We start from the raw sequence: 11,612 nt of genomic DNA on the forward strand, positions 1-11,612 counted from the left end.
AATTGGCCAATGGGACCCAAGAATCTAGGAGGTTGTTTTGAATACCGGCATACTAAAAACTGTCAATTTTAGGGGTTTATCACATGATCGATGTATTAAATGAATAAAAATATTAAATAATAGAATAATAAGACTTAAATTTTTTGTTAAAAGTTGAGAAAGTCGACATTTTTTTTATCCAATTTTCGAAAAATCCTTGTACTACAGTACATGAATTTTTTTTTTTAAAACACGGTAAATTCGACTACAATATGTATGTTGTATTAATTGTTAGTTCTTTTAATATGACGAGACGTTTTTTGTTGTGTTTTTAGGGTGTGAACAATTGTCAATCAAAATTGTATATATATGTTAAATACTATGTAACTATTTAAAAAACCCACCCTGACTTCTGATTGGCCAACCATATTCCAAGTAGTTTGATAAGTTAGCCTTTTTAAAAAATTTAGACAAAATTACCGTTAACTTTGTCTGGGGCTTTTTTTCTAGGCCACATGGTATCATAGGATATGTGTAACTGTAAGAGGAGTAACTGAAGGTTACTGGATAATAACCTCTATAGTATGAGTTATTATCAAAATATATTATTAGAATTGGTGGAATGAATTATTTGATTCACATCAAAATGAATTGTAGTGGAATTGCTCTTGAAATAAATATAAATTAGTTGAGAATTTACACTACTAAGGAAATAGTCTTGACAAGAATATAGAATTTAATGTACACTCAACTGCAAAAGTTTCCCCTCTGCTTTTTTTGTAAGGGCTTGGGACCTTCAAATACAAAGTGCAATGAATGATATAATGTAAATTATAATGTAATAATTAAAACTGAATGTAATTTATAAAAATTACAAAATAATTTACAACATTAATCATTGCTCTTTGGATTTGGCAGCATTAAAAACTTTTTTTTTTATTATTATTATTAACTTTACTGCACATTCAGAATACCATTATATATGGTGGCCCAATGGCCAAATTGCATAAAATACAAATATTTTGTAAAAAGTGAATATAAAATCACAGAACAAATAAAAATTGAAGATATACGAAACAGTATAAAAACTATCCATGGCTACAACAATCATTTGGAATCATTCTTTTTGCTGCTTTTTTTTCCTCTCTTGACGAAGGCGACGGATGGCAACCATAGCCGATTTCCATTCTTTAAAAGTCACATCAGATGTTGCAGCACAATACCAATTTCCATAGTACTGAGTGTGGTTCTTATTTAATCTTGGTTGCTTACACTTTGAGCACACAATCGCAGACGTTCTTGGTTTGTATATTTTGATCGGTTTCCCTTCCGATATGTCTTTAGCCACTCGTTTTCTGTACAAGAGGGTAGTTCTAGGAATACGAGTACTGCTAGCCTCAGGGACTGATGGTGGTGGTTTTGCTATCTCGCCAGGAACTGGGATCGACGGTCTGTTTCCTAGAGTCGCTAGGCCGGAAGTGTTTTTTGGTAGGACAAATGTGAAAGAAGGAGCGCTTGTATGAACGTTTAGCACCGCTGGCTTGGTTAAAGGTTCAAGTAGGGTTTTATCAGAGACAAGTTTGGGTATTGTTGCTGAGATGCCAGATTCCAACACTTGCCGCTCTTGCTTCTTTGACGTTCTGTTGTACCTGTTGAAAATAAATCAAACACAGTATTTAAAAACTTTAATGTATTTACTGTAGCGTAAAATAACAATCAATAACAAGTAAAAACTCACCACTGGATGAGTGTCGTACGATTTATCTCCATCAACTGAAGCTTAGCAAACAACATCAGGTGTCCATTCGATAGCACTTTCCGACGAATGTTCTTGTAGCCTTTGGTAATGAGCGGCCAGCGCTGGAAACGTTTACCTTCGATAGATACGGTAGATGGATACGCTTCACATAGTTTTGTAATAAGGCACTCCATATATCGATTGCAGTCCGGCCACTGAGCTGGCCCGGTGTTCTGACCTAAGAAGCATCTTTTTAAAAAAAAAACAAAGAAACAAGTTAGATTTAAGACACATCATGCAACAAAGTAAAAAACGCTGGAAACTGCCTTACCGTCAAGTGCTTTCGACACCAGGTATTACGGAAGTAGTTCTTCTTGAACCTGCCTTTCGTCAGGTAATCTTGATGCCGTGCTTTGCGCTTAATGGTTTTGTCATAAGCATCCAGGTTGTTCCACAACTTTGCGACATGTTCAGCATGACTTTGACTTATCACTCCACTGTCTTCCTTAAACTGCATAAGGTAGTCTGCCAGGGCTTCAACTTTGGCGTAGCCTGGAATGTTGTCTGGTCCAGTGGAATCCTCAAGTTTCTAAATTGTAAAATATGAAAACAAAATATATAATCAGACTCGTGCATTGTATTTCAAAACAGAAACAAAATTTGTGAGGTAGAAGCTAATGATACAAATTTAACTGACTGTGTCAAAAAGGGCTGCTTTTCCTTCACCATCATCATCATTATCGTCACATGAAGGCAAGGGCTCCAGCTGGGGTGGTGAGGGTTCTTTAGCATTTCGAGGTTTAAAACAACGCTTAGGTGGTTTGTAGTCTGGTTGAGTCTTGTCATCATACCCTTCATCAACATCAAAAGTGTAAATTTCTTTATCAAAGTCTTCATCATAAATGGTATCTGTTTTGACAGGAAATTGAGTTTCGAGCACTTTGTTCGACTGGTTGTACAGGTACTCCACTCCGATGAGTTCTCCAGTGTACTTGTTTGGAATGATAAAACTTTTGTACACTTTTTTGCCAATCACTTGCTCTGACAGTATGTTGAGAGCATGCTGATGCAGTCCACTATATGTACTGGAGATGGGTCCTCCAGACTGGGTAGCAGCTAGTGCACGGTTTGCATTCCATCGAACAAGTCCATCCATCAGGTAAGCTTGGAAATGTAAGTCGCTAGCACGCTCACCTGAGAAAAAAATAAAACATCCATAATAATGAAATAATACAAAAATCTGTAGATCGGTTTGAAGATTTGGTAGATACCAAATAAAAAGTAATACTGTACCTGGAATAAACCTGTTAAGGTGAAGATGAAACGATTCCAAAAAAGTGGAGCCTCTTGCGCAACGATATACTGGCAAGGTAACTCCACCCTTAAGCATCTCACTGGTTTTTGTGTAGAGCGGGATGCCTTCTGGATCCTGGATGCAGGCGATGTGTCGCTCTTGTGAGCTCCAGATATCCCAGGTCTGTTCAGAGTCTAAGAGTAGGACGCCCATTGTGTCACGGCCTTCTTTACCATCGAGGGAAGTCAGGAGCTCTCGGATTAGGTTGGCAGTCTCGCAAGTCCCTCGTGTTGTCCTGCGACAATCTGAGCATACTCCTTCTTGCTGATGTTTTTCAATATGATGTCGTCTGTTGGGTTGGAATGCTTCTTGCTTGCAATGAGCTGTTCACGCTTGGCGAGCTTCAGACGTTCAACATCGTCAGCGCTCCACTCAAAAATGCAAGCGGAAAGACGTTTGAGAAATATCGGATACAACTGATGTGATTCTGTTGAACAAGCTGCAGCAATTCTCCTCGTGAAGTGCCAGATGTCCAGACGAATTTTCATGTCAGGCCAGGCGCTGAACATCTTCCTTATGCTTGAATGACCGCAGCAGTCACGGTCGACGTAGAGAATCTCGGGAGGAGGTACGCCTGCCAAAGCATATCGGTTAATGATGCCGTTTGTCATGTTGTTTAAGCCACATCCTTCTGCAGCAGTCAGGACTGTAATGAGCACCTGGCCGTACTCATTTCCGACGTTTGTTGCCCATGCTCCTGTTCCACATGCACGACCGGCTAGCTTCCTTACAATCTGCAAAAAAACCCAAACAAATTTATTAGGAAGAAAGCTTCCCCACAATCTGCAAAAAAAAAAAGAAAATCAAATAATTAAAAGTAAATTGCAGAAATAGTATTGTTTATAAATTTTTTACCCTTTTGGTCGAGTCAATCTTCAACACTCTTCCGAACGTCGATGTGATAGAAGCCTTGAGTTCGTCGATTCTTCCCATTACTTCGTTGCAGTAGATGGTAAGGAACCATTGGACAGAGGGAACAGGAATCATTTTAGACACCTCATCAAATTTAGAAGCAGCAATGACATAATCATCACGAGAACCACAGAACTTCTTGCAATTTTCTAAGTAGAGAGCCACTCTCTCATTCCACTGCCTTGTGTGTTGTTCTAAGACTTGTTGGCGAAGCTGTGATGGACTGTTACCGAGACCGCGGTACTTTAGAAGCTGCAGGACCCGGTTGTCGCAGGCCAAGTGATACGAAAGTACATCAGGAAACTGAAGGCGATGTGCTAAATCAAGTTGCTTTAAAATGTTTTCACTCCAGCCAATTTGTCTTTGTTTGCAATTAGAGCACCTCAGTTGCTCTGTTGCAAGAAAGTAGTGGCAGTCTAAATCCAGGACCGGACGAACGATTCCATGGAGGCCGCCTGATGTTAGTGGATAGCTCTTGCATTCTGGCCGAGGGCAGACCAGCTTAACCTGCCAAGTTTTGCGGGGCAACCAAAGAAGAAGACGATGACCGAAGTAACTGTTGGCCATGGGTATGTTTTTGTTGAGCGGATCCGGTTGAGGTGGATAATACCAAAGTTGTTTGAGTTTAGTTGAATCCAACTCTGCGGTCCCCTTCTTCGATTTCTTGAATAAGGTTTTTGAAATCCACTGCTGATCGATCTCGGGCAAGTTCTTCTTCCATTTATCTGGTATGAGACAATCTGCAAGAAAAACCAAAACAAAATTGTATAATTAATGAAACTACATTATGTAATTTTCATTTTCTAGTTTTAAAAATCAAACAAAATAATTAAAATTACACTGAAATAAACTACCTTCACTCTGTTTGATGGTTATTGTAGTGGATGGCATAGTACTAACAGGTTCATAAGATGTATTTGGTTGAGCTGTAAGACGGAAAATTAAAGAATATTTAGCAGTAAACTACTTTCATTCGCTATCTACAGTATGCTATAAAACAATGTATTTAAACAACACGATTTTATGATTGAGTATAAATGAATGCATAAAAAAAACGTAAACCCAGCAAGCCTACAACATACACAGGCACTAAAAATGCAAAACCTGAAATTTGTAATTTAGAAAATGCACAAAAAACACAAATATGGAATAAGTCTTACCTGGTGCATATGAGGTTGATGGTTGCAAAGAAGCATCAAAGACATCAGTACCAGAAAGCGTTTCATCTGTGACATCCTCAAGCTTTTGTAGCTTAATACCAACAGGTATGTACGATGTCTGTCTAGTTGGGCATTTCCTGCGGCGTTTTATTTCTTTCATTGCTATGGCTTCTTTGCCTTCTGGGAAAGACTCCAAGTACCTCTTAAAGTTGAATTTCTTAATACTAAGTGAACTTGTACTTGGAATTTCATTAGCCATTTTAATAACAAAACATACTGCATATTCCAGTACATTTTCGACCATCCACTTGAATGTTTGTCCACTGTATTTACTATGCTGAAACTTGTAGCAGCCCAACACATCACATTCATCTTTGGTGTTTCCACCCAGCCTGCACACCTCCTTCAAGGCATCTTGGCGTACATCATCAGGAGTTAGACACTTGCCAGTTGGTCGTTTTCTCAAGCTGTTAAATACTACAGCAGCAGATGTATCTTCAAGAATTAAGGCACCCTCTTCACTGCGCCGAAAAGTTGGTCTGAACATACTGTACTGTCTATTGAACACCTGCAAAATTAAAAAAACTGATCAAAGGCAAAAATATATATGTAAGTAAAGTATGTGATAAAAGAAAATTTTACCCGTATAATGCCACTGTGCACCGTGCAGTTGTAGTAAATGGCTGTAAATAAAATAAAATCAAATCTAAATAAAATAAAATATCTGTGGGTTAAAATTTCTCAAGTAATAATTAATAGTAGACCAAGACTTTAAATGTAAAATATTAATAAAATGAATTACATATAGCATTAAAACATATCTACTAAGAACAAACTATTTTATCTAAATTAAATTAAGAAAATATTACATATGAATAATTATGTTTTTTTTTCAATTAAAAAAACTATATAAAGAATTACAACATAAATTAGAGTAAATTGAATAATCTTTGTTTATTAAACAGTGTATGTATCAACTCTTTGATCCCTGAGCACTTCCTTTAATGCAATCAAATTATTTGAGAATCTTATCTAAATCCACAAATGCAGTTGATTGCCTAATTAAACGAATGCTTTAGATCAAAGAGTTGAAGCCTACACTTAATTAAACAATCATTATAATAAAAGTTAAATTGTTTATCTATCAATTAAAAGGGTTGACATGTGAACAAGGCTTTAGTCTGTTTCCCATGGATGCTATTCTGATACAGCACACATTTAGTTTTTTATAGTTTATGTTTAGGCCTAAAATCTATTACAGGGTACATAGGCTAGTCTAACTAGTAATAGGATTGTTAAAATATTAAATAAATTAAACTTTAAAGAATAGCTTAATTACATTAAACTAAATTTATTTACTATGGGATGGTTCTACGATAAATACTAATCTAAGCCTAGGCCTAGTCTAAACTACTGTAGTAGATAAGTTTTGAAGAAAATAAATAACAGGGAGCCCTAAGTAGGTAGCATCTTACTAGGGCCTAGCCCTTACAGGCCCATGGTTTGACTTACAATTCATGGCAACCAAAAAAGATCTAGGCCTACCTAGAGGTCTTTCTATCTAGCCTACTAGCTAGGCCTAGGCTATATAGTAAATACATTAATTAAAGTAAGTGTCGAGTGACACTATCTAACCCTAACTAACCTATAAAGGCATGCGTTATTGTTAATACTTTATGAAATATATGTAGGCCTACTGGTAATTAGGGGGATAAGTAATAATAGCAAATGCATTTTACCACACACAGAGCAGACTACCGCCAACAAGAATTAGCGTCGGCACCCATACAAACACATTTGCTAGGCCATGGCATAGTTTCTATTGACTATGGCTGGGTTAGGCCTAGGCCAAACAAGTTATCAACACTTTAAATGCCGATTTCAAGCATGAAATCAATTTCGCTCTTACCTTTAATGCAAGTACACGTTCGAGTTGAATACAGCTACTACCAGAATTCGCCTTGAAATTAATAATAATAAGTCTAGAGGATTTGTAAAAAGATGTTGTCGCATGTAAGTCTCTGGACAAAATCTCATCATTGTTTGTGTTGTGAAAAACTTGTTGAAGTCACATATTAATTACGTCACTTTTCAGTGTTCTGATTGGTCAAAATGACAAATTTGGAACAATTTTTCTAATGCTCTGATTACGTCACTTTTCAGTGCTCTGATTGTTCAACTTTTGGAACGCTTTCCGCTGCTCTGATTGGTCAATCAGTTGTTCAATTCATTGTCCAATTCTACAGCACATATTGGGTTATTTGTAGCGCAATAGTATGCACAGAACCCATTATTCGACTCTGTGCATGTTTATTATGCTATAGTAAGCATTAATGTAAAAAGTGAAAGGGACGAAAATTAGCCATTTTGCGAAAACAATCCCTGTAATAGTACGGGGATTTTTTTCAAAAGATGCCCAATTTTGAACTTTTTTATTTTTTACATAAATGCTTACTATAGCATAATAAATAACAATTGACATGCGCAGAACGCATTATTCGACATTGCGCATGTTTATTATGATATAGTAACCATTTATTCTATAATATTGCCATTTATGCAAATTTACTGTGGTAACATAATCTTACAGAGCTATAGTAACTAGTTATGTCAAAAAATAAAAGGATCGAAATTTGGCCATTTTTGCGAAAATTTCCCTGCGGGTGACCATAGGAATTTTTTCGAAAAATGGCCAAACTATATCAAAATTTCCACTTTTCAAAATTCGAAAATTATGCTATAATATTGCCATTTATACATAAAAACACCAAAGTGCTTAGAATAGCTTCATATCACATTTGGAGACGTTTTAGACCATTTTGTGCATTTCGATGAAACTTGGTTACAAAAAAACATCAAAGTGCTTAAAATCACATTTGAAACCGTTTTAGACCATTTTGAGCATTTCGATAAAACTTTTCATACAAAAACACCAAAGTGCTAAGAGTAGCTTGATATCGTATTTAAAAACGTTTTAGATCATTTTGAGCATTTCGACCAAACTTTTTCAGACAAAACATCAAAGTGTACAGAATAGCTTCAAATCGCATTTGGAGACGTTTTAGAACATTTTGTGATTTTCGAAAAAAACTTGTTAACATAAAAATCACCAAAGTGCTTAGAATAGCTTCAAATCGCATTTGGAGACGTTTTAGACCATTTTATGATTTTCGAAAAAAACTTGTTAACAAAGAAACACCAAAGTGTTAAAAACATCAAAGTGTAGAGAATAGCTTAAAATCGCATTTGGAGACGTTTTAGACTATTTTGGGAATTTCGAAAAAACTTTTAACACAAAAACATCAAAGAGCATAAAATAGCTTGATATCGTATTTAAAAACGTTTTAGACCATTTTGAGCATTTCGACAAAACTTTTTCACACAAAACATCAAAGTGTACAGAATAGCTTCAAATAGCATTTGGAGACGTTTTAGACCATTTTGGGATTTTCGAAAAAACTTTTCACACAAAAACATCAAAGAGCATAAAATAGCTTAATATCGTATTAAAAAACGTTTTAGACCATTTTGAGCATTTCGACAAAACTTTTTCACACAAAACATCAAAGTGTACAGAATTGCTTCAAATCGCATTTGGAAACGTTTTAAACCATTTTGTGATTTTCGAAAAAACTTGTTAACATAAAAACATCAAAGTGAAAAGAATAGCTTCGAATCGCATTTGGAGACGTTTTAGACCATTTTGTGATTTTCGAACAAACTTGTTAACATAAAAACACCAAAGTGCTTTGAATAGCTTCAAATCGCATTTGGAGACGTTTTGGACCATTTTATTCATTTCGATGAAATTTGGTTACACAAAAACATCAAAGTGCACAAAATAGCTTAATATGGTATTTGAAAACGTTTTAGACCATTTTCAGCATTTCGACAAAACTTTTTCACACAAAACATCAAAGTATACAGAATAGCTTCAAATCGCATTTGGAGACGTTTTAGACCATTTTGTGCATTTCGATGAAACTTGGTTACACAAAAACATGAAAGTGCTTAAAATCACACTAGAAACCGTTTTAGACCATTTTGAGCATTTCAACAATACTTTTTCACACAAAACATCAAAGTGTACAGAATAGCTTCAAAGCGCATTTGGAGACGTTTTAGACCATTTTGTGATTTTCGAAAAAACTTGTTAACATAAAAACACCAAAGTGCTTAGAATAGCTTCAAATCGCATTTGGAGACGTTTTAGACCAATTTGTTCATTTCGATGAAATTTGGTTAAACAAAAATATCAAAGTGCACAAAATAGCTTAATATGGTATTTGAAAACGTTTTAGACCATTTTGAGCATTTCGACAAAACTTTTTCACACAAAACATCAAAGTATACAGAATAGCTTCAAATCGCATTAGGAGACGTTTAGACAATTTTCAGCATTTCGATAAAACTTTTCACACAAAAACATCAAAGATCACAAAATAGCTTAATATCGTATTTTAAAAAGTTTTAGACCATTTTGAGCATTTCGACAAAACTTAACATCAAAGTGTACAGAATAGCTTCAGATCGCATTTGGAGACGTTTTAGACCATTTTGTGCATTTCGATGAAACTTGGTTACACAAAAACATCAAAGTGCTTAAAATCACATTAGAAACCGTTTTAGACCATTTTGAGCATTTCGATAAAACTTTTCACACAAAAACATCAAAGAGCACAAAATAGCTTAATATCGTATTTAAAAACGTTTTAGACCATTTTGAGCATTTCGACAAAACTTTTTCACATAAAGCATTGGTGTTTTTATGTTAACAAGTTTTTTCGAAAATCACAAAATGGTCTAAAACGTCTCCAAATGCGATTTGAAACTATTCTAACCACTTTGGTGTTTTTATGTTAACAAGTTTTTTCGAAAATCAGAAAATGGTCTATAACGTCTCCAAATGCGATTTGAAGCTATTCTAAGCACTTTTGTGTTTTTATGTTAACAATTTATTTTCGAAAATCACAAAATTGTCTAAAACGTCTCCAAATGCGATTTGCAGCTATTCTGTACACTTTGATGGTTTGTGTGAAAAAGTTTTGTTGAAATGCTCAAAATGGTCTAAAACGTTTTTAAATACGATATTAAGCTATTTTGTGCTCTTTGATGTTTTTGTGAAAAGTTTTATCGAAATGCTCAAAATGGTCTAAAACGGTTTCTAATGTGATTTTAAGCACTTTGATGTTTTTGTGTAACCAAGTTTCATTGAAATGCATAAAATGGTCTAAAACGTCTCAAAATGCGATTTGAAGCTATTCTAAGCACTTTGGTGTTTTTATGTTAACAAGTTTTTTGGAAAATCACAAAATGGTCTAAAACTTCTCCAAATGCGATTTGAAGCTATTCTGTACACTTTGATGTTTTGTGTGAAAAAGTTTTATCGAAATGCACAAAATGGTCTAAAACGTTTCCAAATGCGATTTGAAGCTATTCTAAGCACTTTTGTGTTTTTATGTTAACAAGTTTTTTCGAAAATCACAAAATGGTCTAAAACGTCTCCAAATGCGATTTGAAGCTATTCTGTACAATTTGATGTTTTGTGTGAAAAAGTTTCATCGAAATGCACAAATTGGTCTAAAACGTTTCCAAATGCGATTTGAAGCTATTCTAAGCACTTTTGTGTTTTTATGTTAACAAGTTTATTCGAACATCACAAAATGGTCTAAAACGTCTACAAATGCGATTTGAAGCTATTCTTAGCACTTTGGTGTTTTTATGTTAACAAGTTTTTTCGAAAATCACAAAATGGTCTAAAACGTCTCCAAATGCGATATGAAGCTATTCTGTACACGTTGATGTTTTGTGTGAAAAAGTTTTGTCGAAATGCTCAAAATGGTCTAAAACGTTTTAAAATACCATATTAAGCTATTTTGTGCACTTTGATGTTTTTGTGTGAAAAGTTTTATCGAAATACCACCCGATTCTGCTACTGTCCACAGGTGCTATCTGTAAAACTATAGCAAGTTATACACGTTGCTGTCTGCTATAAATGCTGTACTTTTAACACACGGTACACTGTCTGTAGTACAGTGTGTGTTGACCATTTACAATGATGTACAACCATAGGCAGGTTTTAGTACTGCCATGCAAGAATGGATAGGTGTTTTCCGCCGCTTTTAGGCCTTCTAGTCAATTATTGTTATTATTATACGAATTATGTAATTAGTCTAGTAGCTCATCTACCTTTTTAGCAGGGCATAATGAATATTGTAACTAGGCTAGGCCTACTAGTCTAGCGGGAAATCAACCAATTATTTGGTTGGATACGAGTTTAGGGTACGAAGTTAAGTACGAGTTGGCATGGGTACGAGTCGACCAGGGGTGAATCGACCAGAGTACACCCGGCCGCCCTACTAGAGCATAGGCTACAGGCCTGCAGGAATGGGAAATCTGTCCTAGCTATAGGCATAGGCCTACATTGGGACGCCCAAAAAAGCCATCATATGAGCATAAAAAGGCCTCG

General features: G+C 35.4%; 3 protein-coding genes across 3 annotated transcripts; all 3 read right to left on the bottom strand.

Moving 5' to 3' along the window:
- Positions 1–972: 972 nt before the first annotated feature.
- LOC140062754 (uncharacterized) lies at positions 973–1,926 on the bottom strand. The gene is made up of 2 exons (XM_072109079.1): positions 1,718–1,926; positions 973–1,628 (listed from the first exon to the last, which is right to left on the bottom strand). The coding sequence occupies exons 1-2, from the start codon at positions 1,909–1,911 to the stop codon at positions 1,097–1,099; spliced, it is 726 nt and encodes a 241-aa protein (XP_071965180.1). The 5' UTR covers positions 1,912–1,926; the 3' UTR covers positions 973–1,096.
- Positions 1,927–2,000: 74 nt separating this feature from the next.
- Positions 2,001–3,224, bottom strand: LOC140061976 (uncharacterized). The gene is made up of 3 exons (XM_072108017.1): positions 3,011–3,224; positions 2,415–2,911; positions 2,001–2,306 (listed from the first exon to the last, which is right to left on the bottom strand). The coding sequence occupies exons 1-3, from the start codon at positions 3,222–3,224 to the stop codon at positions 2,001–2,003; spliced, it is 1,017 nt and encodes a 338-aa protein (XP_071964118.1).
- A 47-nt stretch (positions 3,225–3,271) lies between these two features.
- On the bottom strand, positions 3,272–5,739 carry LOC140061977 (uncharacterized). The gene is made up of 4 exons (XM_072108018.1): positions 5,144–5,739; positions 4,838–4,909; positions 3,927–4,723; positions 3,272–3,805 (listed from the first exon to the last, which is right to left on the bottom strand). The coding sequence occupies exons 1-4, from the start codon at positions 5,688–5,690 to the stop codon at positions 3,272–3,274; spliced, it is 1,950 nt and encodes a 649-aa protein (XP_071964119.1). The 5' UTR covers positions 5,691–5,739.
- Positions 5,740–11,612: the final 5,873 nt, after the last annotated feature.

This window comes from Antedon mediterranea, chromosome 11 (genome assembly GCF_964355755.1).
Source record: "Antedon mediterranea chromosome 11, ecAntMedi1.1, whole genome shotgun sequence".
Lineage (NCBI taxonomy): Eukaryota > Metazoa > Echinodermata > Crinoidea > Comatulida > Antedonidae > Antedon > Antedon mediterranea.

Coding starts and splice junctions, on each gene's coding strand:
- LOC140062754 (XM_072109079.1), bottom strand. CDS start 1,911: ATGGAGTGCCTTATTACAAAACTATGTGAAGCGTATCCATCTACCGTA. Junction 1,629..1,717: donor CGTACGACACTCATCCAGTG/GTGAGTTTTTAC, acceptor TATTTTCAACAG/GTACAACAGAACGTCAAAGA.
- LOC140061976 (XM_072108017.1), bottom strand. CDS start 3,224: ATGGGCGTCCTACTCTTAGACTCTGAACAGACCTGGGATATCTGGAGC. Junction 2,912..3,010: donor CCTTAACAGGTTTATTCCAG/GTACAGTATTAC, acceptor TTTTTTTCTCAG/GTGAGCGTGCTAGCGACTTA. Junction 2,307..2,414: donor AAGCAGCCCTTTTTGACACA/GTCAGTTAAATT, acceptor TTTACAATTTAG/AAACTTGAGGATTCCACTGG.
- LOC140061977 (XM_072108018.1), bottom strand. CDS start 5,690: ATGTTCAGACCAACTTTTCGGCGCAGTGAAGAGGGTGCCTTAATTCTT. Junction 4,910..5,143: donor ATCAACCTCATATGCACCAG/GTAAGACTTATT, acceptor TCCGTCTTACAG/CTCAACCAAATACATCTTAT. Junction 3,806..3,926: donor AGATTGACTCGACCAAAAGG/GTAAAAAATTTA, acceptor GTTTTTTTGCAG/ATTGTAAGGAAGCTAGCCGG.